The sequence below is a fragment of the Lissotriton helveticus genome, chromosome 6 (assembly GCF_964261635.1).
Source record: "Lissotriton helveticus chromosome 6, aLisHel1.1, whole genome shotgun sequence".
Classification (NCBI taxonomy): domain Eukaryota; kingdom Metazoa; phylum Chordata; class Amphibia; order Caudata; family Salamandridae; genus Lissotriton; species Lissotriton helveticus.
This window is the reverse complement of record NC_136067.1, coordinates 710,748,155-710,772,993: the sequence shown is the minus strand read 5'-3', so window position 1 is coordinate 710,772,993 and position 24,839 is coordinate 710,748,155. Positions and strand designations below refer to the sequence as shown.

The following is a 24,839-nucleotide window of genomic DNA, read 5'->3' as shown; positions in this document are numbered from 1 at the left end:
CAATGAACTAGATAGGCAGCGAGAGCCCGGAAAGAAACCTGTAAAAGACATACTGGAAATCCCGGACAAAATAGTGCAGAAACTAAAGACATTGATCCCAGAGAAGAAGGTAGACTGGTCGGTAGTCACGGCTTGCCGTCAGAAACCCCAGGAAGACGTATCAGAATATTTCTCCCGATTTGAAACGGTGTTGTCCGACTACAGTGGCCAAGACATGACCACCGCAACCGGACAACACCTATTCGTGCAAAACTACGTAAAGGGGCTATCGCAAGAGGTCTCCCAAAAGTTACAGACGAGCGAGAGTAGTTGGGGAGCCTCCAAACCTGCAGCTATCCTTCAGATGGCTCAGTATTACGAACACCAAAAGAACGAGAACGAGAGGGCGACAGAGAAAGAAAAAGGACTTAAAGGAACGAGTGATGATTGCTCAATTGCAGGGAGTGACTACAGGAAGGGAACGGTATTGGGGAAACTACCAGTCGAATGCCCCTAGGAATCCGCCCCTTAGAGACCGCAACCCCACACCCGGCGCTCCACGAACCGACCTCGATGAGAACCAGTGTGCATTTTGTAAAGAATTTGGACATTGGAAGTCTCAATGCCTGGCCCTTCGGGAAATGATTAAAAATAAAGAGACAAGGGACATGACAAATGGCCCCAAAACTGGAGGGCAGGGGCGAGGGCAGACCCACGACACCACCAATGACCGACCTGGCAGACCAAACACATTTGACCGCCCCCGACAGAATCAGTGCCAACAGTCCGACTGCAACAATACTCACGACTCTGCATAGGACGGCCAGGGGCAAGGGAGGGATCCAGTCGAGCTCTGTGTTGACCAGCAAGGTCCTTACGTCACTGCTAAGGTCCTGGGTACAAAGTCTCCATTCTTGGTAGACACTGGAGCGACACGTAGTGTATTATCAAAGCGACTGATTCCAAGGGCACCCTTGTCTGGCTCACACATTACATCGATAGGTTTCGATGGAACGCCCTCCACTAATCCCCTGTCTGTACCTATCTCCTTTGACCTAGGAAACAATCCCACTGACACAACGTTTTTGCTCTCCTCCAACTCCCCTGACGCCATTATGGGTATTGATTTACTGAAACATTTCCGAGCTACTATTAGGTGTTCCCCGGATGGAGTCCGAGTCATCCTGTACGACAACCAGAGCATGTCCAGACCCTACCCCACACGACATATGTACACCATAACAGATGCTGACCTATCCTTGCTCGATACCCTACCCCTGTACCTATGGGCCAGAAACGACTCGGATGTAGGACGAATGATGATCGATCCTGTACACATAACTGTTCGACCAGATGCAATACTCCCGAAACTCCCACAGTACAGGATATCGCCCGAAGGCGAGAAGGCGTTGGTAGCGATTATTCAGTCCTTGGTAGATGCAGGAGTGGTAGAGGAAGTGGTTAGTAATGTCTGCAATAGCCCTATCCTACCCATTATTAAGAAGCAAGGTGAGGGAGATGAGAAAGCGTACCGCTTCATCATCGACCTGCGAGAAGTCAACAAAGTGGTGGTACCACAGTACCCTGTAGTCTGAGACATCGCCTCCATTCTGACTCTCATCCCGTCCACTGCCACCACCTTCACCGTTATTGATCTTAAAAATGCATTTTTCTCTATCCCCATCCATCCAGACAGCCGTTATCTCTTCGGCTTCACTTTAAAAAACCGTTCGTACCGATTTTGTAGAGCTCCCCAGGGCTATACTGAAAGTCCCAGCATTTATAGCCAGGCCCTCAAAAGACAGTTGGACGCTGTCCAGCTACCGGACGGAGTGGTGTTGATCCAATATGTCGATGATATCCTTTTGGCGGCCGACACCACTCCACTTGCAATCACGGCCACTATCCAGCTCTTGCACTTTCTTGCGGAGAATGGCCACAAAGTCTCCAAAAAGAAACTACAGTTCTGCCAGCCTCAAGTGACTTACCTAGGCCATCTCCTGTCCAAAGAAGGGAGGAAACTTACGCCCGACCGAATCCAAACCATCCTAGACACCCCCATCCCAAAAACACAGAAACAAGTCCGTTCATTGGTGGGCCTTACCTCTTTTTGCCGACAATGGTTACCGAATTTCAGTCTCATCATAAAACCCCTACTTTCCCTGTTGGCCAAAGATGTCCCTTTCCCACTCCCTTGGACCTCCGAATGCCAAGCGTCCTTTAAGGAGCTGCGGGATGCCCTTTGCTCGGCACCCGTCCTAGGAACGCCAGATTACTCCAAGCCCTTCTCCCTCTTCACTCACGAAAGGGAGGGATGCGCATTATCTGTTCTAACTCAGCCCATCGGCTCCAAACAACGCCCTTGTGCCTACTTCTCTGCCACTCTTGATCCAGTCGCCAGAGCTTTACCTGCCTGCCTTCGAGCGGTAGCCGCTGCTGCTGTCTCTATCCGCCAGAGTGAGGGAATTGTACTTTCGAACTCCCTCACGGTATTAGTACCCCATGCAGTTGACACCCTTTTGAACCAGACCAAGACTCAACACCTGACTAGTGCATGACTGACAGGGTACGAATTGACTCTACTTGCCCCCCACATCACGTTGAAGAGATGCACGACATTGAATCCTGCTACACTGTTGCCCTTGCCTGAAAATGACCCCGATGTGCCCCCCACACACGACTGTGTGACCCTCACGGACTAACAGACTAGGAGTAGAATTGACCTCCGAGACATTGCTTTTTCAGACCCTGATGGAGAACTATGGGTAGATGGCTCAGCTGCCTATGCGGTGACGACAGCCCGAACAGTAGTTGAAACAGCTCGCATCACACAACAATCCGCACAGGCAGCAGAGCTAATTGCCCTCACACGAGCATGTATCATAGCAGCGGGAACCACGGCAAACATTTACACGGACAGCCAGTATGCCTTCGGGGTGGTTCATCATTTTGGGCTCCTGTGGAGGGAAAGGGGATTCCTGACGTCCCACGGCACGCCCATCCTTCACGGAGATCTAGTCTCCGCCCTAATTGAAGCAGTTCTCCTCCCCAAACGATTAGCAGTAATCAAATGCCAGGCACACAAGAAGGTGACAGATTTAGTCGGACAGGGAAACGCACTAGCCGACATCACTGCCCGAACCACAGCTGAGAATAGGACAACGACACGTATGTATGTGACCAGGTCACAAGCAGAAAAATGGACCGACGCTAGGGAAACGATTAGGGACATCCAATCGGCCAGCACACCCCACGAACTGACTGAGTGGGCACGGGTGGGTCTAAGGGACGATGAAGGCTGCTGGCGGACAAAAGACACGAACAAATGGTTGCTGCCCGACTCATACTTGATCCCCATACTGACAATGGCACACTCCCCTGCACACATAGGTTCTGCCCCCATGATTGAACTCATTTCCAAAGTCTGGCACAACAACAAGATCCCCGACGCGGCCAAACGCCTGGTCCAGCAGTGCCTTATCTGCCTACAACACAACCCCGGGAAAGGAACTGTGGTACCCCGGGGAGGGTTTGGGATCCCCGACCACCCATTTGAGGTCCTCCAGATGGATTACATCCAGCTGGAGAGGTGCCAAGGCTTGAAGTACGTATTCGTCATTGTATGTGCCTTCAGCAAATGGGTGGAAGCCTATCCGACCCGAGATAACACTGCCATGACTACTGCCAAAGTACTACTGAAAGAGTTTTTTCCTCGCTACGGTCTTTGTCGAATTTTATGGAGCGACAATGGCCCCCACTTCATAGCTGAAGTTATCCAACTAATCCTGAAGGGGTTGGGGGTAAAACAGAGGTTCCATGCAGTCTTCCACCCCCAATCCGCTGGCCTGGTTGAGCGACACAACGCTACACTGAAACTGAAACTGTCAAAGATAGTAGCCACCACAGGACTTAAATGGCCAGATGCCCTCCCACTGGCACTACTATCGATGCGCTCCACTCCCACTAAGCACCACTTGACCCCCTACGAGGTTGTGTTTGGGCGACCAATGAACCTCTGGACTGCTCCCAAACCGACCTCCATTCACGACGTCCCCGACGTCCTACTGTCAGATTATTTATACAAGTTAACTAAAACGTTGTCTGTCATTCATCAACAGGTGCAGCAGGCTATCCCCGATGCTTCCAGGGGTCCCGGTCACGATATCCAACCGGGAGATTATGTTCTAGTCCGGAACTTTCAACGAGCTAAGAGTCTGGAACCCCGGTGAACGGGCCCCTGGCAAGTACTGATCACCACTCGGACGGCTCTTCTAGTGGAGGGAAAGAGGCACTGGCTGCACGGCCATCACTGCAAGAAGGTCTCCTCGACCCTGGCCACGACAGACAACGTCAGCACCCAAGAAGAACTCCTGGACAAAGACCGACCATCACTGAACTGCTATCCTGATACCGAGGCACTTGAACTTGCAAAACACTCTGATCCCACTGTGCCATCCCGAGAAGGGTATTTCCTGCGTCGAAAGGAGGGAGCTTCGGCTAAGTAGGCCACTGACTAAGTTAAAAATCTCAGAACGGTGGCCCAAAGCAACCAAGGGTTACCCGGAGAGAAGCTAAACAAAGTCTGTGGTTCTACCCACTACCGAGCACCTTGAAGATGAAGATGATGGAAGCGCCAGATAAGAAGATGATGGAAGCGCCAGATAAGAAGACGTCGGAAGCAACAGGAAATACCCACTACAGGAACCCAAAGACTGATAATTTGCACAAATCAAAGACAATCGCTTTCTTCATTGTCTTCCTCTTTTGCCTCCTCCTCATGACTTCCTTCTGGATCTTGGAAGAAAGCACACCCGCTCACCAGATGTTGCCGACCACTGTACAGCCAACCACCATGAAAGAGCACTACCTGATCACCCTTTCACCTCAGCTCCGAGAAAGGCGTAAGGAGTTCTGGAACAATTCCTTCGTGCAACTGTTGCACCAGCACAACCTTGCTGCAAATGCCACGAACTGCTGGATCTGCGGGTTGCTCCCGCATGCCACCGGACACTCCATCCCCTTCATCCCTTCTCCTTTCTCAGTTCACGGCTCCTGCCTCGCCTGGTTGATCCTCTTGCAGGAAAGCCACAAGGACAACGCCGCTTCTGGTCAAACAGTGTCGCACTTCTACTATGGGTTCTGGCTGAACAAAACAGGAAAGACTTCTGCCCCCTTTTGTCCTGTGATTTCAGGTTCAGCCTTCCTTACGAACATCCCTGCCAAAGAAAGAGTCGAAATGCAAGTGCTCCACAATCCAGCCAGACCCACCTTCTCCCACCTGCGGAAACAAACGGCTGCCACCCTGACCGTGGCCCTGTCTGTCATCAATGTCACAGGACTCGTATGCCTCGAAGGCCAGGGAACGCAGCTGGTGGGTCACAGTTCCTGTCGCATCACCAAAACATTGGTCTCAGCTGACCCCCCCTCCTTTGTTGCTTCCCCGAATATGTACTTTGTTTGTGGCACCAAAGCTTACACTTGGCTCCCGAAAGGCTGGAGGGGTACGTGCTACATCGCCTTCATTCTTCCTCCCACATATGTGGCCCCAGCCTACCATCACCGGCAAAAGCGTGCTGGAGACATTGGACAAGCCGACTCCACCGGAGCACAGTTCCTGGATGCGGCGAAGGGACTTGTTCCTCTGTGGGGCCCAATGGCAAATAGCCGCGCTATCCGACACCTGACTCAGGCAGTGGAAACAACCATTAACATCACCGCTGGCATCCTTGCTAACAACACGGCTGAGCTTCAGGCAGTCCGCTTGGTGGCTCTTCAAAACCGTCTTGTTCTAGATGTGGTTCTGGCCGACCGTGGAGGTGCATGCCGCATCATCGGCTCCAGCTGTTGCACCTATGTGCCAGATAACTCACCTTCAGTCTACAAAGCCATCGAACACCTCCACAGACTGTCCTCAGAGGTTCATCAGGAGCAGGAAGGATGGTCGCTTGGAGGCTGGTTCTGGGACACTTTGAAGGCCTGGGGATGGAGATTGTTTACGTTTATATTGATGCCAATCATGATACTGTGTGGGTGTTGCTTAGGTATTCAATGTTTACCACCTTTGTGTGCACTCATTTCCAACTGTATATGCCCTAAGACTTTGGACTTTAAGACTGAGCACATGAGTCCCCTATACGAGATAGAGGTGCGTGGTCTCATGGGGATCGATCCGAACTGACAAGCTGGCGAGACATGTTAAAAGGGAGGACTGTGGACTTTTAGTTCGTGTACTGAACATCATCTACGCCATCTTGCAGACTCACGTATGAACCTACACGACAGCCATTTTTAGGTACCATGGTCTCCCTGTTCACGATCGCCCGTCAGCGCACTTCCCTGAACCTTGCAAGCCTCCCCCACGCACCCTGGCTGTCCCCGCTCTCACATGCACAAGTCATGAGCCCTCCCCTCCCGCATGACTCTGTCTCTAAGAATCACACCTGACCAACACCTCCTTTCCTTTCATGAATACCCCTCCTTTGATGACCCCTTCCTCTGAGCCTGATTTTCTACATGGACCACTGGTCATCCCTTTGCCTGAGGATACAGTTTATTGCCCACTACTGTATGCACTCGCCTCTCTTGAAAGGAGCCACTATTGATCATGACCTCCCCACCCCCTGAGATTCGATCAGGCGCACACATTCCAAAGGAATCGGCAGAACACTCAGCTGCGCGATAACCCCCTCCCATTGTATGAGGGGTAAGGGCCTCTAATGTTGTCATGTGTTGGAAGGGGCCGGAACTGGGGGGGGTGCCGGGGATGTCATCCTCATACTTCACAATGTCTTTGTTGTAATAAAGAGCGTTCACATGTCTTAAACCAGTGTATAAAAGACCAGGTCTCAGAGAGGCTGGGAGAGCACCTCGAGACGATACCTTGTTGTCCGATCTGACGTGTTCTACTCCGTCGGAATAAAACTTGTTTCCTGTCTTCCTGTCTCCAGCGCCTGCCTCTTTATTGGATAACTTCGTATGGTATTAGAGGCGTTTTACGCCGGGCAAATTTAACTTAGGAAACATCAACTAAATCGCCTGACCATTTTGAATTGATCTTTATCAGCCTGGTTGCAAAATACCTATTTTCAGCTTCCCAAGATATTAGTGGGTTTAAAGCCCACACATTGCTAACAATTGGTTGGCTTTATTGTCACTCAACTGGATGCTTTTTATTCAACGTCTTGCCTTATCCATCTTCTGTTTGTGCCTCCCCTTGAGTACAACCTCTTTACTTGTGTACTTACACTACTCAAATTTAGGTAACTACGTTTTTATTTTTGCTTAAACACTCGATGACATTACATGCGTTTTCCAGCTGTCTCCCTCATGTGGTTCTCTCCCCTAAACTCTATTTGCTTTCTCGTCCATCTAATTTTGTACCTCTGCTTATTTCTTTTTGCTTAAGCACTCCAGAAGTGCATACGTCCCAGATTTGGCAGGACAGTTACGGGGTTTGTCCTTACAAACTTCTTTTCATGCAGGTAAATGTTAATTGGCTTGTATCCATTGTTCTCTGTAGCATGTGTGGGCGTGCGCACTACAGCATGCGCACACTGGCACTTCACTGCTCCATGCAAGAGATGGTTCGACAGCCACTGGATTAAAAACGTTTACCGGCGCTGAAAAATGATCACTTGGATACGAAACGTGAGGAGCAGTGGCAGGTGGATAGTTTACAGGGCAGTGTGATCGAGCAAAATGCATTTATTACAGTATGTCACAGACAGGGCCGGTTCTAGGATTTGTGAGGCCCTGGGCTAAAAGGGAATGTGCGAGGCCCCATTAATGTAGATAAGTGGCCCCTTGCAAGGAGACAATTCACAGACACTGTGGGAGGCCCATTGTCCAGCATTTTGTCGTCCCCCACAGTTTTAACTTTGAGCCCACAAGCTTTTCTCACACCTTCAGTCCGATAGGTGTGAGAATTGCTTGTGGGCTAAAAGTTAAAACTATGGGGGCGCCAAAATGATGGAAAATGGGCCTCCCACAGTGTCTGTGAATGGGTCTCCTTTCAATTGAAGGGAGCGTCTCCCTCCCTTATGTATCCAGATACCATCCCTGAGAGACCCGGGGAGGGAGGCCCCTCCATTTCAAAGAAAGGTGACACCTTTCTTTGAAATGGATCGCCAGGGAACAGACAGGACACATCACCAGTGCGTGGCCCCATGCTGGTGGGCTGAGTGCGAGGCCCTGGGCAGCTGCCCTGGTCACAGAGCATGCAGCATGAGTAACAGCTGCCTGCTCCTTTAGTGTCAGGGGCAGGGGGCCTGCAAGGATTCAGCAGCAATAGGGTCATCCAGGTATGTATCGATTGTTAGCAGTGGGGCACTGATAAAAAATAATATACAGTATTTGTTGTAAAGTGCTGGGTAAAACTGCCGAATGTTTGCGCCACATCAAACTACACAAAATAAACTGGATTCTGTTGGTTACCAAAATCTAATTATCAAAACTGCCAAATTGAACAAAAAAATCTTCCCGTGTGAGGAGGAGGTGGAGCCTTAGAGGGGGCGGGGCCTCATGCTAAAAAGTACCTAAGAAGGGCTTTTGGCCCCACCCTGCCCGCAAGTCCCCTCCTCCAAAAACAAACAAGCATTTGCAATGCAATAGGTCTCGCATTAGGAAAGTTTGAGCTATTGGTATTGTAAACAACACATTTTTTATTTATGTGTTGGTTTTGAAAATAGCTAAATTAATAGCTTTGTCATTTACAATGCCAATAGTTATAACTTTCGCAAATGTGACACCTATAGCATTTGTAATGCAATATGTGTTGTATTTACGTGACTTACATGTATTGATATTACAAATAACAATGGCTTTTAATTTTTTAAAATAATTAATACTTTAAAAAAAGTTATTGTAATTTCTAATGGCAATAGCTTAAACTTTGGTAAATAACTTGTGAAGATTATGTTCAGTGTATTTTGTGACGAAAATCCAAGAACAGAAGTGAAATATGAACATCTTTTTGTTACATTTGTAATAAAGCTTGAAACATTCAGAGAACATATTTGAACCAGTTGTTGTTGAATGGTTGCACAGATTGATGCTATGGTGGCGCTGAGTGATGTGATGGCGAACAGGTGATGCTGCGGCGTTCAGTGATGCTGTGGTAGAGCCTAGTGATGTGGTGCCCCTGAGTGATGCTGTGGCGGTGCTGAGTGATGCTGTATGCTATGCTATGTTTTGTTTTGCTATCCTATGTTTTGTTTTGTTATGCTATGCTATGTTTTGCTATCATGTTTTGATTTGTTATGCTATGCTGTGTTTTGTGATGCTATGCTATGTTTTGTTATGCTATGTTTTGTTATGCTATGTTTTGCTATGCTATGTTTTGTTATGCTATGCTGTGTTTAGTTATGCTATGCTGTGTTTAGTTATGTTATGTTATGCTTTGTTAGGTTATGCTATGTTTTGTTCTGCTATGTTGTGTTTTGTTATGCTTTGCTATGTTTTGTTATACTATGCTATGTTTTGTTTTGCTATGCTTCGTTATGTTATGCTATGCTATGTTATGCTTTGTTTTGCTATGTTTTGTTATGCTATGCTTTTGTGTGTTTTGCTATGCTATGTTTTGTTTTGTTATGCTATGTTTCGTTTTGCTATCCTATGCTTTGTTTTGTTATGCTATGTGAGTAAGGGTGAGTGAGGGTGTGCGAGGGTGAGGGGGTGTGAGGGGGTGTGATAGTGAGAGTGTTGTGAGGGTGAGGGTGAGAGGGTTGTGGTGGTGAGGGTCAGTGAGTGGGTGTGAGGGGGGGTGAGGGTGAGGGGGGGTGAGGGTGAGGGTGAGGGGTGTGAGGGTGAGGGGTGTGAGGGTGAGGGGTGTGAGGGTGAGGGGTGTGAGGGTGACAGGGTGAGAGGGTGTGTGAGGGTGAGAGGGTGTGTGAGGGTGAGAGGGTGTGTGAGGGTGAGAGGGTGTGTGAGGGTGAGAGGGTGGGTGAGGGTGAGAGGGTGGGTGAGGGGTGCGAGGGGGTGAGGGGTGCGAGGGGGTGAGGGTGTGTGAGGGTGAGAGGGTGAGGGAGGGTGTGAGGGTGAGGGAGGGTGAGGGGGTGAGAGTGTGAGGGTGTGTGAGAGTGAGGGGGTGTGAGAGTGAGGGGGTGTGAGAGTGAGGGGGTGTGGGGGTGTGGGGGTGACGGGGTGAGGGGGTGTGGGGGTGACGGGGTGTGGGGGTGAGGGAGGGTGAGGGAGGGTGAGGGGGTGTGAGGGTGAGGGAGGTGTGTGGGTGAGGGAGGTGTGTGGGTGAGGGAGGTGTGTGGGTGAGGAGGTGTGTGGGTGAGGAGGTGTGTGGGTGAGGGGGTGTGTGGTTGAGGGGGTGTGTGGTTGAGGGGGTGTGTGGTTGAGGGGGTGTGTGGTTGAGGGGGTGTGTGGTTGAGGGGGTGTGAGGATGTGTGAGGGAGGGTGAGGGGGTGTGAAGGAGGGTGAGGGGGTGTGAAGGAGGGTGAGGGGGTGTGAAGGAAGGTGAGGGGGTGTGAAGGGAGGGTGAGGGGGTGTGAAGGGAGGGTGAGGGGGTGTGAGGGAGGGTGAGGGGGTGTGAGGGAGGGTGAGGGGGTGTGAGGGAGGGTGAGGGGGTGTGAGGGAGGGTGGGGGGTGTGAGGGAGGGTGTGGGGGTGTGAGGGAGGGTGAGGGGGTGTGAGGGAGGGTGAGGGGGTGTGAGGGAGGGTGAGGGGGTGTGAGGCTGGGTGAGGGGGTGTGAGGCTGGGTGAGGGTGGGAGTGTGTGAGGGTGGGAGTGTGTGAGGGTGGGAGTGTGTGAGGGTGGGAGTGTGTGAGGGTGAGGGTGGATGAGGGTGAGAGGGTTGTGAGGGTGAGGGTGTGTGGGTGAGTGAGGGTGGGTGAGTGAGGGTGGGTGAGGGGGGTGAGGGTGAGTGAGGGTGAGTGAGGGGGTGTGAGGGTGGGGGTGGGGGTGTGAGGGTTTGGGGATGTGGGTGAGGGGGTGAGGGTGAGGGGGTGTGAGGGTGAGGGTGTGTGAGGGTGAGAGGGTTGTGAGGGGTGAGGGTGTGTGAGGGTGAGTGAGGGTGTGTGAGGATGTGTGAGGGTGAGGGTGTGAGGGAGGGTGAGGGGATGAGAGGGTGAGTGGATGTGAGGGTGAGGGGATGTGAGGGTGAGGGGATGTGAGGGTGAGGGGATGTGAGGGTGAGGGTGAGGGGATGTGAGGGTGAGGGTGAGGGGATGTGAGGGTGAGGGGATGCGAGGGTGAGGGGATGCGAGGGTGAGGGGATGCGAGGGTGAGGGGATGTGAGGGTGGGTGAGGGTGTGTGAGGGTGGTGAGGGGGTGAGGGTGTGTGGGGGTGAGGGTGTGTGAGGGTGAGGGTGTGTGAGGGTCCAAAGTAAATGGTGGCAGGGCAGACATTATAAGACAGAGAGAAACACAAATGTTAAGATAACAGTGCTCGAAGGGGTTGGAAGAAGGTGGAAATGGTATTAAAGGATAAAGGATGAAAAGTCAAGTAGGAAAGAGGCCAGAAAGGAGACACAAAGGAGTGGAGTGTGTGGTGGAAACAGGGAAAAGCAGAAAATAATGAAGATGGATCCGGGATGGGGCAGGTAGGGTCACATGCGGGAGAAGGAAGACTCGTTAGGAGAGTGTGATGAAGCTCTCGGCATTGCTGTGGTGGGGCGGGAGAGCGCATTCCTTTGAAGTCTGATACGGGGGCAGGGGAGCGGATCCCTTTGAAGTCTGATGCCGAGGCTTGTGGTGTGCTTTGTGCACGCTCCTGGCTCACATGAACTGTACACGATCCGCAGCAGTTTGGGTAGACTTTTGAAAGCCTCTCTATAATCTCGACACAAACAAGCACTGCTAAAGCAATGCTGTAGGTCGAGACCTAACAAAAAGCTTGCTAAGGCTGGTGCCGATGTCCTGGGGTGTTTTCACACCCCTTAATTTATGTCCGCAGTTCAAAGTCACGGAAAACAAGCTGGAAATCCACTATTTACAGTGGTTTTCAACTTGTTTTCTCTGCCATCGTGTTATTTTGGTAGCTCACCGGGTGACAGTGTGATGGGAGCCGATATCGTCTTGGCACCGTGTGAGATGGCAGGTCTGAATCACATCCTTTAGGAATTAAGCACAAAGCAATATTTGTTGATGGCAGAAAGAGATACAACTAGTGGCTCAATTGCACAGCTTGACCAAAGTGTGTGATCCTAGGCAAATGCATTATTGCACCAATCATCCTTTTTGTTCGTTATCACACATAAGAGCAGCTCAAAAACCAAACTCTAGTGTTTATCCTATCATACAGGTACACTGGTGTTTACTCACTTCTGTACCTACATTGTGATATGGACATAACATGCTTACCACAATATCTGCTTGCAATATATGTCCTTCCACTGTATACTATACATCCTTTCCTTCCGGATTCTTATAGGAGAAGCCTGGTTCAAGCTCTGATTATCAGCCGCCTTGATTACTGCAACGGCCTCCTGGCAGGAGCTAATGAAGAGGTCCTCAACCGCCTACAGGTGGTACAAAATACAGCAGCGAGGTTGGTGCTCAATGCTCCCCCTAGGTCTCCTTCTAGACCTCTATTGTACAAACTTCATTGGTTACCAATAAGGCAGCGAGTGAATTTTAAGATCGGCTGTATAATTCACAAAGGCCTCAATGAATTAGGACCTGAGTACCTTGCTACTAAGTTTGTTCCCTACGTTCCTACACGTACCCTTAGGTCTGGTGAACAGCTCTTGTTGAACATTCCAAAAATCACCAAAGCAAGGCAAGGAGGTAGGACCTTGTCTGTGGTAGGCCCAAGCTTTTGGAATTCCCTCCCGCTTTCTTTAAAACAGTGTGGGAGTCATCTAGAATTCAGAAAATGTCTGAAAACTTTTCTGTTTAGCCTATGCTAAGCATTTATCCGCTGGTTTTTACTAGACCTTTGGTATTAAAGTGTTAAAATATCTCCCCGCAGCTCCATCTAAGCTCTCCACTCTAGGTGTCATAAGCGCGGAGATACTCCTTCGGGAGTTTATTCATAGCGCTATAAAAACCTATAAATAAATAAATAAATAAATATATGTCCTTCCACTGTATACTATACTGCCTGCCACTGGCTTTGCCATTGTACTCTATAAATGGAAAAACTTCAATAAACAGATTTCAAATAATAAAAATAAATTAGAGCAGCGCAAATATTTGAGTTCAGGATGTGCGATCTACAAAAAACTGGTTTTATTTAATAGCCTCCAAAGTTGTTCCATCTTTAAGGAGAATCTAGGGCACATATACTGCATACATGACAACTGACTTGCCTCTTTGTTCACTTATAGCTTGGTCATCAAAGCCAGGGCAGTAATGTATCTCAGTCCATGCTTAAAAACTTCCACTTTTAATAAACACTTTCCTAATAAACTGATCTGCTAACTTGAAATGCTCCTGCATGTGAAAAAATAAGCTTTCTTGAATCTTGAAGACAACTTATATTCTAACGTGAAGTTTGTTGCACAATTTACATGTGACATTTTTTGAGGGTTTATCTCATGCATTGGCTCTTCGAGTCAGTACCTACTTGTGGCTCAACTCACACCTCTAATCACTCCTTGCTCTGGGATGCAGAAAGCTGTAATTTGTACTCCTCCCCTACCATGGCACAAAGTGTCTGCTCCTCAGGCTATTTTATGATGTCTCAAAAACTTCCTGCCAGCAAAAGGAAAAATCATACTTGTCACCAAGGCTTTAAGTGGGACGGAAAACATGGGGAATATCGAAAATGGGCGCGGAAAAAAGAATTGTAACTGGTACTGTGTTTTGTTTAAGGTGTAGTGTTCTTCAGAGTGTCACAATCACCCACTCACCTGTAGGAACTGCATTTTCATTGACTTTCAGCCCGGTCATTGTTTAAGGCGTATTGTAGCTCCTTCTCGCGCTTTTACATGTAATCACAGTTACAATGGTTTTGCAGAGGGATCAACAAATGGATGCTCAGTATTCTGAACACCACTCTGAGCCACTGTAAGGCGTTCTGCAAATCTCCCACTTTCCACCAGCCTCAACTCTAGAGCTCTCCATCGTGACCCATTAGAAACACCCCCCTACAACCTGAGCTTGCATGAATGCAAAAATCCCAGCATATTAAAAAAAAAAAAAAAAACATACCAGCAATATAAAAAGCTGGCAGGAGGTATCAGAACTGACATACAAAGACTAGGCAGGTCTACATTAATGCAATTATCTTAAACTGTCCACTTTCCATTAGGCCTCCCCACAGCAGAAAATATATGCATGTAACAAGTGCAACACTAAATCATGTCTATGTGATACGGCACACCGAGTTAAAAGAGACATAACTAACAGTGCAGTTTTTGTAGTTGGGAGCTAGCATCCCAATTGCTTTGTATTCGTATTTAGCAACCAACCTCAATGAGATAGTGTGTTCTGGAACACAACAAATTCATCCACTGTAATTTAGGGTATAAAATGACTTACACACTTCTGATAACTATCTACATGCTGCAAATCCCCTTTTACCCTATCCGTCATCTTGTAGGATTTCAACACACAATGAAGTCACAAGGAGAGATGCCTTATCGTATGTTTTGAATTAGGAACTCCCAGTTTTTAGGGTCAAGCATTCCAAGCCTAAGTTCTCAGTGTCAAAGTCTGAGGCAAGTACCCTTTTAAACTAGACTCTGACAGCCCAAATCAAGCAGTTCCCAAAACTGTTCAACAATTTCAGTTACGCTGTGCCCTATATGGGACTCACCAGTGCAATGAGAAAAATACTTTCACCTGCAGTCCCAGCTTCATGCTGATTAGCAGACAGCAGGTCTTCCCACGAGTGAGGGAACACTGATGGTGTGATTGGACAGATTTAATAGGAAAGAGGATAATGTGGATGTCAAGATCCACAGACCTAGCACCCATGGTTGTCCTGGATTCCGTGAAGGAGGAGAGCCTGGGAAGAGGGGTCTCCGGAGTGGAAGGGGTCCGGACTCTGAGGGAGCAAGGCCAGAAGGAGAAAGCAAAGTGGAAGAAAAACAACGCCATGCCAAGAGCCCATACTCTTACTTGGCCATGATCGCTCTGATGATTCAGAACTTCACAAAGAAGAGGCTCATGCTCCCCTTTAGGTAAGACAAGTGCCCATCATCAGTCTCTTTTGACTTGTACGCCATTAGGCGCACCTCGAGGGATGTTTGCTTATTGCATGCGGTTGAAGCTAATAACACCACCCAGAGCCCTATTCCGAGGCCATAGAGGCTGCAATAGGGAGCTCTAACCCTTTCAGGTCATTGTCACCATGATAACACATTACCTTCAGTAGATATTTATAGTCATACTGTTGTACATACAAGATATTCTCTTGTAAGGAGGCAGTCAGTCAGGTAGATTATAAGATGTAGATTTACTGTAGAAGTTTTATCTTAAGATACAGGTTATAGGTAAGTGCCCCACCAGGAGCAGCATCCTCACTGCTCAGCCCGCTCCCTCCAACTGGCACATCACAAGGGCCTGAATTGCTTTACTAATTCGGCCTCACACGCGCCAGGGACTCTTAAAAGGAGTGCACAGCAGCCTCGCAGGTCCTCCCACTAACCGCACTTTACACATGCCTGGAATCTATGGAAACCGCGCATGGCAGCCTTGCGGGCCTTTTCAAATGCCGCCTAAACCCTTGCACACCAACAGCCTGAAAAATGGTGTACGAGCCAAACAATTCACTCACCTCTAGAGATTTCTTTATATTGTTCCAAATTCAAACCCTAATATCGTTCTAACACTGCCAGTTCACTCTCCTTCAGTATGCACTCACCCTGCCAGAATGCCTCCAATTGCTCAACATAACAAAATACAGTACAATCCAACTGCACACCTCGTTGGTACAGGTTACACAATCATGAGTCACGCTCAATCCGCGAACTTCGTTCAAACGCCATTAGTCTTTTGCTGACTGCAGGCTGTCTGGTGTAATAGACACTGGTGGGACCTTCAGGGCGTTTCCCTTTTTTTCTTCAGCTTCAATCTCTTTTTTCTTCTGTTTCTTTAGTAGCCTTTATCTTCACGCTTGGTTCTTTTTCTGGTCATCACCAGTGGTGTAAATACAAGATATTCTCTTGTAAGCAGGTGGTCAGGTAGACAGTCATGTAGATTATACAATGTAGGTTTGTTGTAGAAGTTAAGTTACAGGTTATAGGTAAATGCGCCACCAGGAGCAGCACCCTCATTACTCAGCCCACCCTCTTCACATAACACTCTTACAGCTCAGGGACTCATCAACATTCCATTACATCACACTCACTGGCTGGGCAGCAGGGAACTGAGTAACTATGGAAAGGATGCCTTGTAACAACATCAGGTTACAACACATACAAACTTCTGAGTCCTGTTTTTACTAAACCTGGAATGTAGGTGCCACCAGAGTAAACAATTTGTGTCATGACAGGGTGTATCTACATTGCAAAACTGTCACAAGCCCCTATTAGTTGCATTTAAAAGTTTGGAGTGGTGATTACAACAGATTTATATAATGAGCGCTGCACTTGGGTACACAATCAGTTCCTTCATGCACATAGACTTGGCTGCAGCGCACAGAGATCTTACACTGCCTCATAGAGAGGAAAAAAACTAGAGGGAACATTGCTTGCATCTATCAGTTTGTAGCTTGTAGTGCTGTAGATTCACATGCTCCCCACACTCCTGACATCTAGTGTTAGACACAGACGTTTCAAGTTGAGTTTCTGGAACTATATGTTTTGGTTTTGATGCGACTCATTATCTCTCCCTAAAACCCACAATGCAAAAGGACAAAGACACCATCTCAGATTATTCTTTTCTGCTAGGGGGCTCAGGCATGCTTTTGGGGCTCCAGGACTGAGGCTCAGGGGCTGAGTTACTTCTAGCAGTTGTTCAACTCCAGTGACTGGAATCATCCTCTACAACTTCAGCAGACCCCCTACCTACAATGAACAATGGCTCAATCTCAACTGGGACCAGAAGGTTTCTCTCTACGCCAGGTCATATGAGAATTACTCCTTGGGTGGGTTATGGAGAATGTACCCTTCCAGTTTTGCCCCAAGCACAACAAAGTTCCACTGGCAACCCTCTGCACAAAGTAGGCAATGGGTAGACTGCTTCTACAGGTGTGAGACAGAAGGTCTGAACCCTTGTTTTGACAAATAGGTGCCACTATTTAGGGTGATGCCTTTCGGTGCTGATGGCTTGTTATTGTTTACCAGTTTAAAAGAGGAAATGAAAAAGAAAAAGAAAGGGATGTTCAGCCTGATGTTTAGGTATGTCTAATGTTTATTATAATTTGGTTTGAAGAAATGCTAATTTATACGACCAACAATTATAAAGAAAATAATTTTGAAAGAGAACTCTCTCATTAATGTAAGCATTCTCAGATTGCAGTGCATAGGAAGAAACTCCATGTTTACAACTATGAATTATAATCCCTGGAGAAGAAAGCATATTTTCTCTTGGTACACTTATTTGGAACACAAAAATGTTAAAATTAAACTTCAATGATTTCTTTTTTACACAGGAGGGAGAAAACTACTTAACAAGGAACTCTAAAGGACTGAAGGAAAAATACATACTGAGAAATTAAACTTTGGTGGGATGTGACGTGTCTTTCAACTTCAACCATGTAGTTACTTGAAAACTACTCACAGGTTTTCCACTAGTTGCATTAAATTGAACTATCAAAACACTCAACATTACCTGATAATTATGATGAAATCCTGTAGTACTTTAGCTGAGAAACTTTCCAAATCCTTAATAATCACTACGACTGGGGGAGAATGCCAATATCGGGAAGAGGACGCCCTTTTCTTGCTTGGAGTTAAAGGCTTCTCTTTCTTGAAAGACACATTAGGGACACAGAAACACAAAGAGACTAGATGAAAAGGCAGTTTTGTAGCCAATGACAAACAAAACATTCAGTAGTGTTTATAATCATTAAAAATAAACTTGACCAATAATTGTAGTGCTGTTTTCCCACAGTAAGTGCATCTACCCGTCACTCACCCACGTATCATGCCAACTCTCATCTGTGTTGCTTTCCTACTAAGGACCAGTTGTAATGTTACCAGTCTGCAACAGTGTTGATGCCCACAATAAAATCACTATGTATATCATCACTTTAGTGTAAATCAAAAGATGGCTTCTTCTTTCCTTGGTAGTCTCACAGAATATCAACTACAAGATGGTGGCAAGCTAATCGGATCACATGACGAAAGGGCATAGCCTGATTAGCGCCCAGGTAGTTTGCCAACATTTACAAGCCTTAGGAACACGGTCTACATATTCTATGGAGCTATTGCAGGAGTGTGAGCCCAACACACAGTGCTACTGCCAGAACCTCTATTTGTACACCATTGGTATTTGATGCACTATGGACCTTGGGCAGCATATTATGGAGAACAATTTCTTTAGCAGGAATATCTTGGGCATGAGGTACTGTAAATAACAGTAAAGTTTTATTACAGAAACCTGAGTAAAATGGAGAGGGAATTTAGGAATAAATGAGTGGGACAGTACTACTGGTTTTAACACGCACATTACATGTTTACTCCTATCTCATCCATAAGAGCAAGACTTCAGTAACTGCAAGGTATGATAGAGGTGGATCAAAGTATGCACATTTACAGGAGGTGGTGCACAGATAATGCTTCTTAGATGTCTCACTTACAATGAACACCTGCAGGCCATACATAGAGCAGCAGGCTCTAAGACAGAGGAGAGCTAGTGTACAGTATGCTGCCATCTGCTACTGGACACAGAAGTGCAGGACTATGGCCAGGTCCTGCACCTAGGCCTGTGTCTCAGAACCCTAGGGCCCAAACACCATGGCCATCGCCGTATGCAGAAGGCATTTGATACTAGATACCTTTGGTCAAGCCCTAGTCTCAAGACCTATACCCAAAGAGCTCAAGGGGCTCTGGGAGCAGGACCTACGCTCAGTATCCCTTTCCTCTGAGCCTTCTCCCATAGCCCACTTAGCTTGTTCCTCGCCGTGCCCAGCAGACTTCGGGTAGAGAAGCATCAAATACCAATAATCAACATCATGAGTTCAGTGGGAACAGATGGTCGTGATTGCAAAGTGGACAAAATTACCCCTACTTCTTCATTTAGGAATCTGAGAGACTCCCTTCCAGTTTCAAGCGCTCTTAGAAAAACTAGCCAAACAGTTACTGGGGATACGTGAGGACTTTATCAGCCCTGAGCTACACCTAAACCAACTGTACCAATTTTGATCTGTGACAGGTGGCTTGTGTTTTCAGTGACATGACTTGAAACGAAGTCCACTGAAGCAGGTGTAAGTTCTAATTGCACCGACAGCCCCTGGCGATCGCCCACAGCCGACCTGAAAACAATGTGAATGTAGTGAATATTACTGGTTTCCTAACTTGTTGCAGCCACCTAACTGCAGGTGGTCTGATGCTGGTTCAATTTTCTGACACTGCTTCAACAGGCAAGCTGATCACTCACCCTAAATTCATTTTAATTTGTTTTAATTGAAAAACACCTTTGGTACTTCACCCTGTCACTGGAGAATTATTCCCATAGGTTTTGCAGAACCGTGCTCGGCCAATTCTTCTAGTGGAAACAACTGTGCAACTTCATGTTTGATCAATATAATTCGATTTTTCTTTAAGTAGTTTCCAAAAGTAAGTTTGTACTACATACTTCTAAAGTTAATTTTCAACTAACCCTCCAAATGTGATCTGGAATCCAGTTTATTGAAATGCTATTCAAGAACTTGATGTTTGCTGTGGCATGAGAAGGGAGGGAAGTAGAGTATCAGAAACCTCTATTTTCACTAATGGGAAAACCAGGCTCCAGGTTGAGAAAATACCATTTTGGCTAGGCAGGAATCATCAGGGAGATTTTTGAAGCAACCTCAAGCTCTTCACAGTGGGGCAATGTCACATAGTCATAAAAGGGGATGGTTAGACCAGCTCAGATTACTTCCCTCTCTTCAGGATGTGAAAACTCCACTAAACAGGTAGACCATTACAAGAACTGTAGATATTGAAAGAAATTGTGGCAAAGACCACTGGCCATTTGGCAACCACAGTTGAAGACCTTACCAGCATCAAAGTTATGACAAGAGTCAAAACCTATTGAAAGGAAACTATATTTTCAGAATTCCACTGGAAGTACACATACAAAGATGTACCAGCGACATAAAGATGCTACGATACGGTCTTCATCTTTTCTTTGCGTTGCGTTGCTTAGACCTTGGGTGACTGCGCAAAACCACACAAACTAGAGCTGATACACTGTGTATCTGACCACTTAAAGTCCCTTCTGCATACCACACTGACAAAATCCACTACAACAAAGTAGACTTAAAAGAGGTGCAGAGCATTGGTTTTAATGAGTGGTGCAAGTTTGTGACAGACAATCTGCTGCCCCTACAGCATGAGGACTTTGGATATACCCTGGTCCTTCAACTCAGTGAGGTGTGGGTAGCAGTGGTTGAGGGTGGTGGCAGACAAGGCTACTGCCTTTGCCAGGCATTTAGCAGCACGGTCGCAGTGGAGGTAGCATACCGTGTAGTGATCACTGGAAGAGAACAGTTCTTTTTAGCTGAGTCACTGGAGTGAGTCATATAGGCTTACTCATCTAAAGTTCTGCTACGGTGTGCTCAACTCACCATTGGCCTACATTAGGTTAGTATGTATTGCTTTGCAGTGTGTGTGTTATATGCATGTGCTGGGTGTATGTGTGCCTGTGAATGGTATTCTGGAGAGTGCATCGCTGTAGCGAGGTGCGAGTAGTTGGCCGCTACACCGATCGAGTCATTGCCTATGTGCAGGGTTACGTCTGTGACCCCCATATGCCAGAGGAGGACCGCCGTGAAGTGAGCAGCAAACTTCGTTCCACTCATCAAATTGTTGCCTGTGTGCATATTTAAGTCATCGACACCGGTATGCCACCGTGAAAATCGCCATGCCAAATGGGCCATCGCCCGTGTGCATTGCGAGTTAGCAACCGCGTATGTGGTGGTGGTGGTGGTGGCAGCATACCGTGTAGTGATCACTGGAAGTGAACAGGCCTTTTTAATTGTGTCACTGGGGTGAGGCCTACAGGCTTACTCATCTAAAATTGAGCTGCTGCGTGCTTAACTCACCGTTGGCCTACATCAGGTAGATGTGGAGTTCTGCGCAGCACAGGAGTAATGACAGCGCTGGATGCATGTTTGCCTGGGAAGGGTATAGTACAGGAGTAGAGCAGTACTGTGCAGTATATGTGCGGTTAGTGCATGTACTAGGTATATGCAAGGAATACATTACATGAGAGATGTAGAGCTGTGCAATGAAAGCATGTGCTGTATGTGTGTTTGTGTGAAGTACAATACATGAAGCGTGAAGTGTTGGGCAGCGCGTACATGGTGTGTGTGCTAGTAGAGCGTCTGTAAATAGCGCACCACAGTAAAATACAGACAAGCTACAGTATTGATCAGTGTGCACATGCTGAATGTGTGTGCTGGATGTATGTGTGCCTATAATGGAACAATGTATGGAGGTAGAAGTGTTGTACAGTAAGAGTGCTGTGAATGTACACAGAGTAAGTGTGCCTGCAACGGTAAATTACATGGGGGACCCTGGGTTCCATTTTTGGAAGCCCGGGCCTGCCTGGTAAAAACATGAGGACTAGAAGAACCTACTCTCCCCCAGGTTTCTGTGAACTGGGTGGGACACACATGAGGAAGGGAAATAGAGACTCCCCTTTACACTTCAAAAGGTTGTTCTTTGATACAGTGATAGTTCACAAGAAAGGGGCCTGGCTGGATCTCAGAAGGAAATGGGGCTGATAGGGGACTCAAAGGGCAGGGCTGGGATCTGTAATGGACTTAAAACTGACATTTCAGTATCAGAATTTTTCAGGAGCGGAACGCAGTGTCCAACCTTTAAGTATTTTGAACAAAACAGTGAATGGATATTTACATCAGTAACAACAAAATACTGTCAGTTCATTCTCATACATTCAGGAGCACATGAATGCATCTTCCCTGTGGGTCACTTACTCAGATTACAGATAGAACATGAAAATTAGAAAGTAGAGTTGCAAGAGTTCCACCATTCTAAAATTACTACTGTGGTATTGGAATGCATAGAAAATCTGTCAATGATCAAGATCGCCGAAATTAGAAATACTGCTGCATCAACAAACTGTGGTATATAAAATGTTAAAAACCTATGTGCAATAAATTGAGTATAATACTTTTTCATCACCAGGATTGAACCTCAGCACCGGTTTAAATTTATGTTTGAGGCATGGGAAATATATAATGGTTATTTTGACAAATCCTTCAACATACCTTGGTTACTGACTGGTACCATCCAGACAGAGAGGCCATAGAACAGTGCGTCCTCTTACGGGTTACTTGAACTTGATCATCATCATCTTCATCATAGTCCACATTCACATTTTGCCCCATCAGCTGCACCAAAAGCTTCTGCACCATTTGGCCAATACCTTTCAAGTAAAAAACAACCCAATAGGATTAATTTCTGAAGAAAATATCCTGCATAAAATGTATGTTAATGCTAAGGTAAGAGCTAGTAAAGGAAACAAAGGTCTGGCACAGGCTGAGGGAAGCTATACAGCCCAGCTCTTAGCCCAAGAATAATCTATGGGGTTTCAAAAGGCACAGCAATCCCAGTCTGCCCTCAGCATCCATGTATTTTGCACATAACCATCGGAGTGAGCGCCATTATTCCGTTAACATATTTTTCAAACGTGATCCAATGAGCTCAATAAATCAATCAGCATTTCTAAAATACAAAGCGATTGTGGAGTTGGTTTGGCAGATGATGGGTGATATTGTACTCGTGTCTACCAAATCAATAATGTTCAGTTATGTTGATTTGCATGTCGCACTAATGACCCAAGAGGGTATTCAGGCACTGTGAGGGGTCATGTAGTTGGAGTTCTTATCAACCCTGACATTCATCACCTTACAGTAAAACTTTTAATTTGTAGAGATGAACAACCAGCTGCCAAAATCCCTCAAGTATTTGAAAGGTGGTATGTCAACGTGGTGCACATATCCCAACTAAGTAAGAAGCCACCCTCAGACCCCGAAGTGTATTTCCATTCACAAAATGAAAAAGGGGTTAAGCCAGGTACCACTGCTAGTGAAGTTTAAATGTGCTCAAAAGCCACCACATGCAGAAACTATATCAGAGTTACGTTAACAGTATGTGGTGCAGAGGATACATCAGAGGAGGTCAATATTTGGGCTCGAAGTCGTCCTATCTAAGTCAGAGAGAATAATTAGAGAGGTTGTACTTTCTAGGTAAGGGGTACAAATATGTGCTAATGTCCCAGTTATTATGTCATACTCCATGCCCTCAAGGGTTACCAGCTGAGGCTCCTTTCCTCAACAATATACACATCACAGGAACAGGATAGTGAAACGGTGCTTGGTTAAGCAAATGAGGGTTTGAATATGCTCTCCAACTGATCCAACTTGGCCAACAGATGTATCTGTATTTTTTTGTGAACAGGGATTTCAGTATCTTCAGCATTACCATGAGAACAGTCCACACATCTATCAAGTGCCTGAATGCAGAAACTTGTAGGCTACCTGGAGGCCTTTCTCAGTACTGATAACATCAGATCAGAATGTAGGACTAGAACTATCCAGGTAGAGAGGGGACAGATTTATTGATTGGTTGGTTGGGATCTTTCTGGAATTTGTACCAGAATGAGTACCAGGTCTCTTATGTCCAAGACATTTCTCTCTCACTTGAAGACTATTACAGATCCCTGACACCCAAGTCTACAGTGCTCCAATACACATATTGTGTTATAAAGTGTAAAGAATAAACTGTAAAAATCAAGGACAGCCACAAACATTTAGTCCAAAGAAAATACTGTATGCAGTTTTGCTATCAGTGGATTGAATAAGTGGGAATACTGCACAGGTGTGTTCTACCAGCTTTTTCACAAGCATCAGACTAGAGAGAACACTACACAAGGTTGGACAAGACAAGGACGTAGTTCACAAGCAAGCTGCGCTGAAAACTGTTTACATGCAATACTCACATAAACTGCCAGAGATTTCAAAAAAATGTCCACATAATAATGACATTTGTAAGACCAATACGACAAGCTTCTGCTCACTATTTAGCACTGTAGGTATAATACACAGTGGACCGCTTCCCCTTCCAGGATCATTCAGCCACGCCATTACTTTTAAATCACTAGCTTTCCATATGAATAAGTCACAGGGGTAAAAGTGAATTTCTCACATAAAGCACATCTTATTTAATATTCTTTTTGGTCAATGTCCAACTTGCAAGGGAACTCACCAGGACATTCTTTTGAATGCAATGAAGCTACATATGGAGTAACACTCTCCTGAAGGACATCTGAAAGGCTCTTAAATGTAACATCATGGTCAGTTACGTTCACACCTTTTGGAAAGAAAATAAGTTGGGTGAATGCTTGGAAAAAAAAACAATTATGCTTTTTTAGAGTACTCTATGCTGTTTGCATACATTTGCACATTAATGCTAGATCCATTAGTTTAGTTCCCTGTGATGACAACATGTTCTTGGATTTGCAATCTTTTTTTCATGAAGTAAAGGTGTGCACATGCATAAGCCTTCTTACAAACGCATCAAAAACTATATGGCCACTGTTAAAAGTATCTGTGAAATAGTTTTCTTTTTATGCCTTTTAAGTACACCACTTACAATACAAACTTCATCTTGACTCCATTTTTCAGAACTCTTCTTTGAGGGTAATGTTCAACTCAACTAATAGCACTGTTCAGTAAATGGGCCCAACTCCCATCTTCCACATTATTGTAGACAAAGCGGTAGCTTAATCAAAATACCTTCTTTCTGGAACAGCTGGGAGCAACGCACAAAGTTATCCACTATTACCAATGAC

General features: G+C 46.4%; 1 protein-coding gene across 1 annotated transcript in view; it reads right to left on the bottom strand.

Annotated features, from left to right (window-relative positions):
• ORC3 (origin recognition complex subunit 3) overlaps positions 1 to 24,839 on the bottom strand; it is a 308,070-nt gene that overhangs the window by 214,622 nt on the left and 68,609 nt on the right. The window contains exons 5-7 of the mRNA XM_078648189.1: positions 24,254 to 24,358; positions 22,255 to 22,412; positions 17,646 to 17,782 (exon numbers count right to left, since the gene is read on the bottom strand). Coding sequence (XP_078504315.1) covers positions 17,646 to 17,782; positions 22,255 to 22,412; positions 24,254 to 24,358 — 400 coding nt within the window. The remainder of the gene's footprint in view (positions 1 to 17,645; positions 17,783 to 22,254; positions 22,413 to 24,253; positions 24,359 to 24,839) is intronic.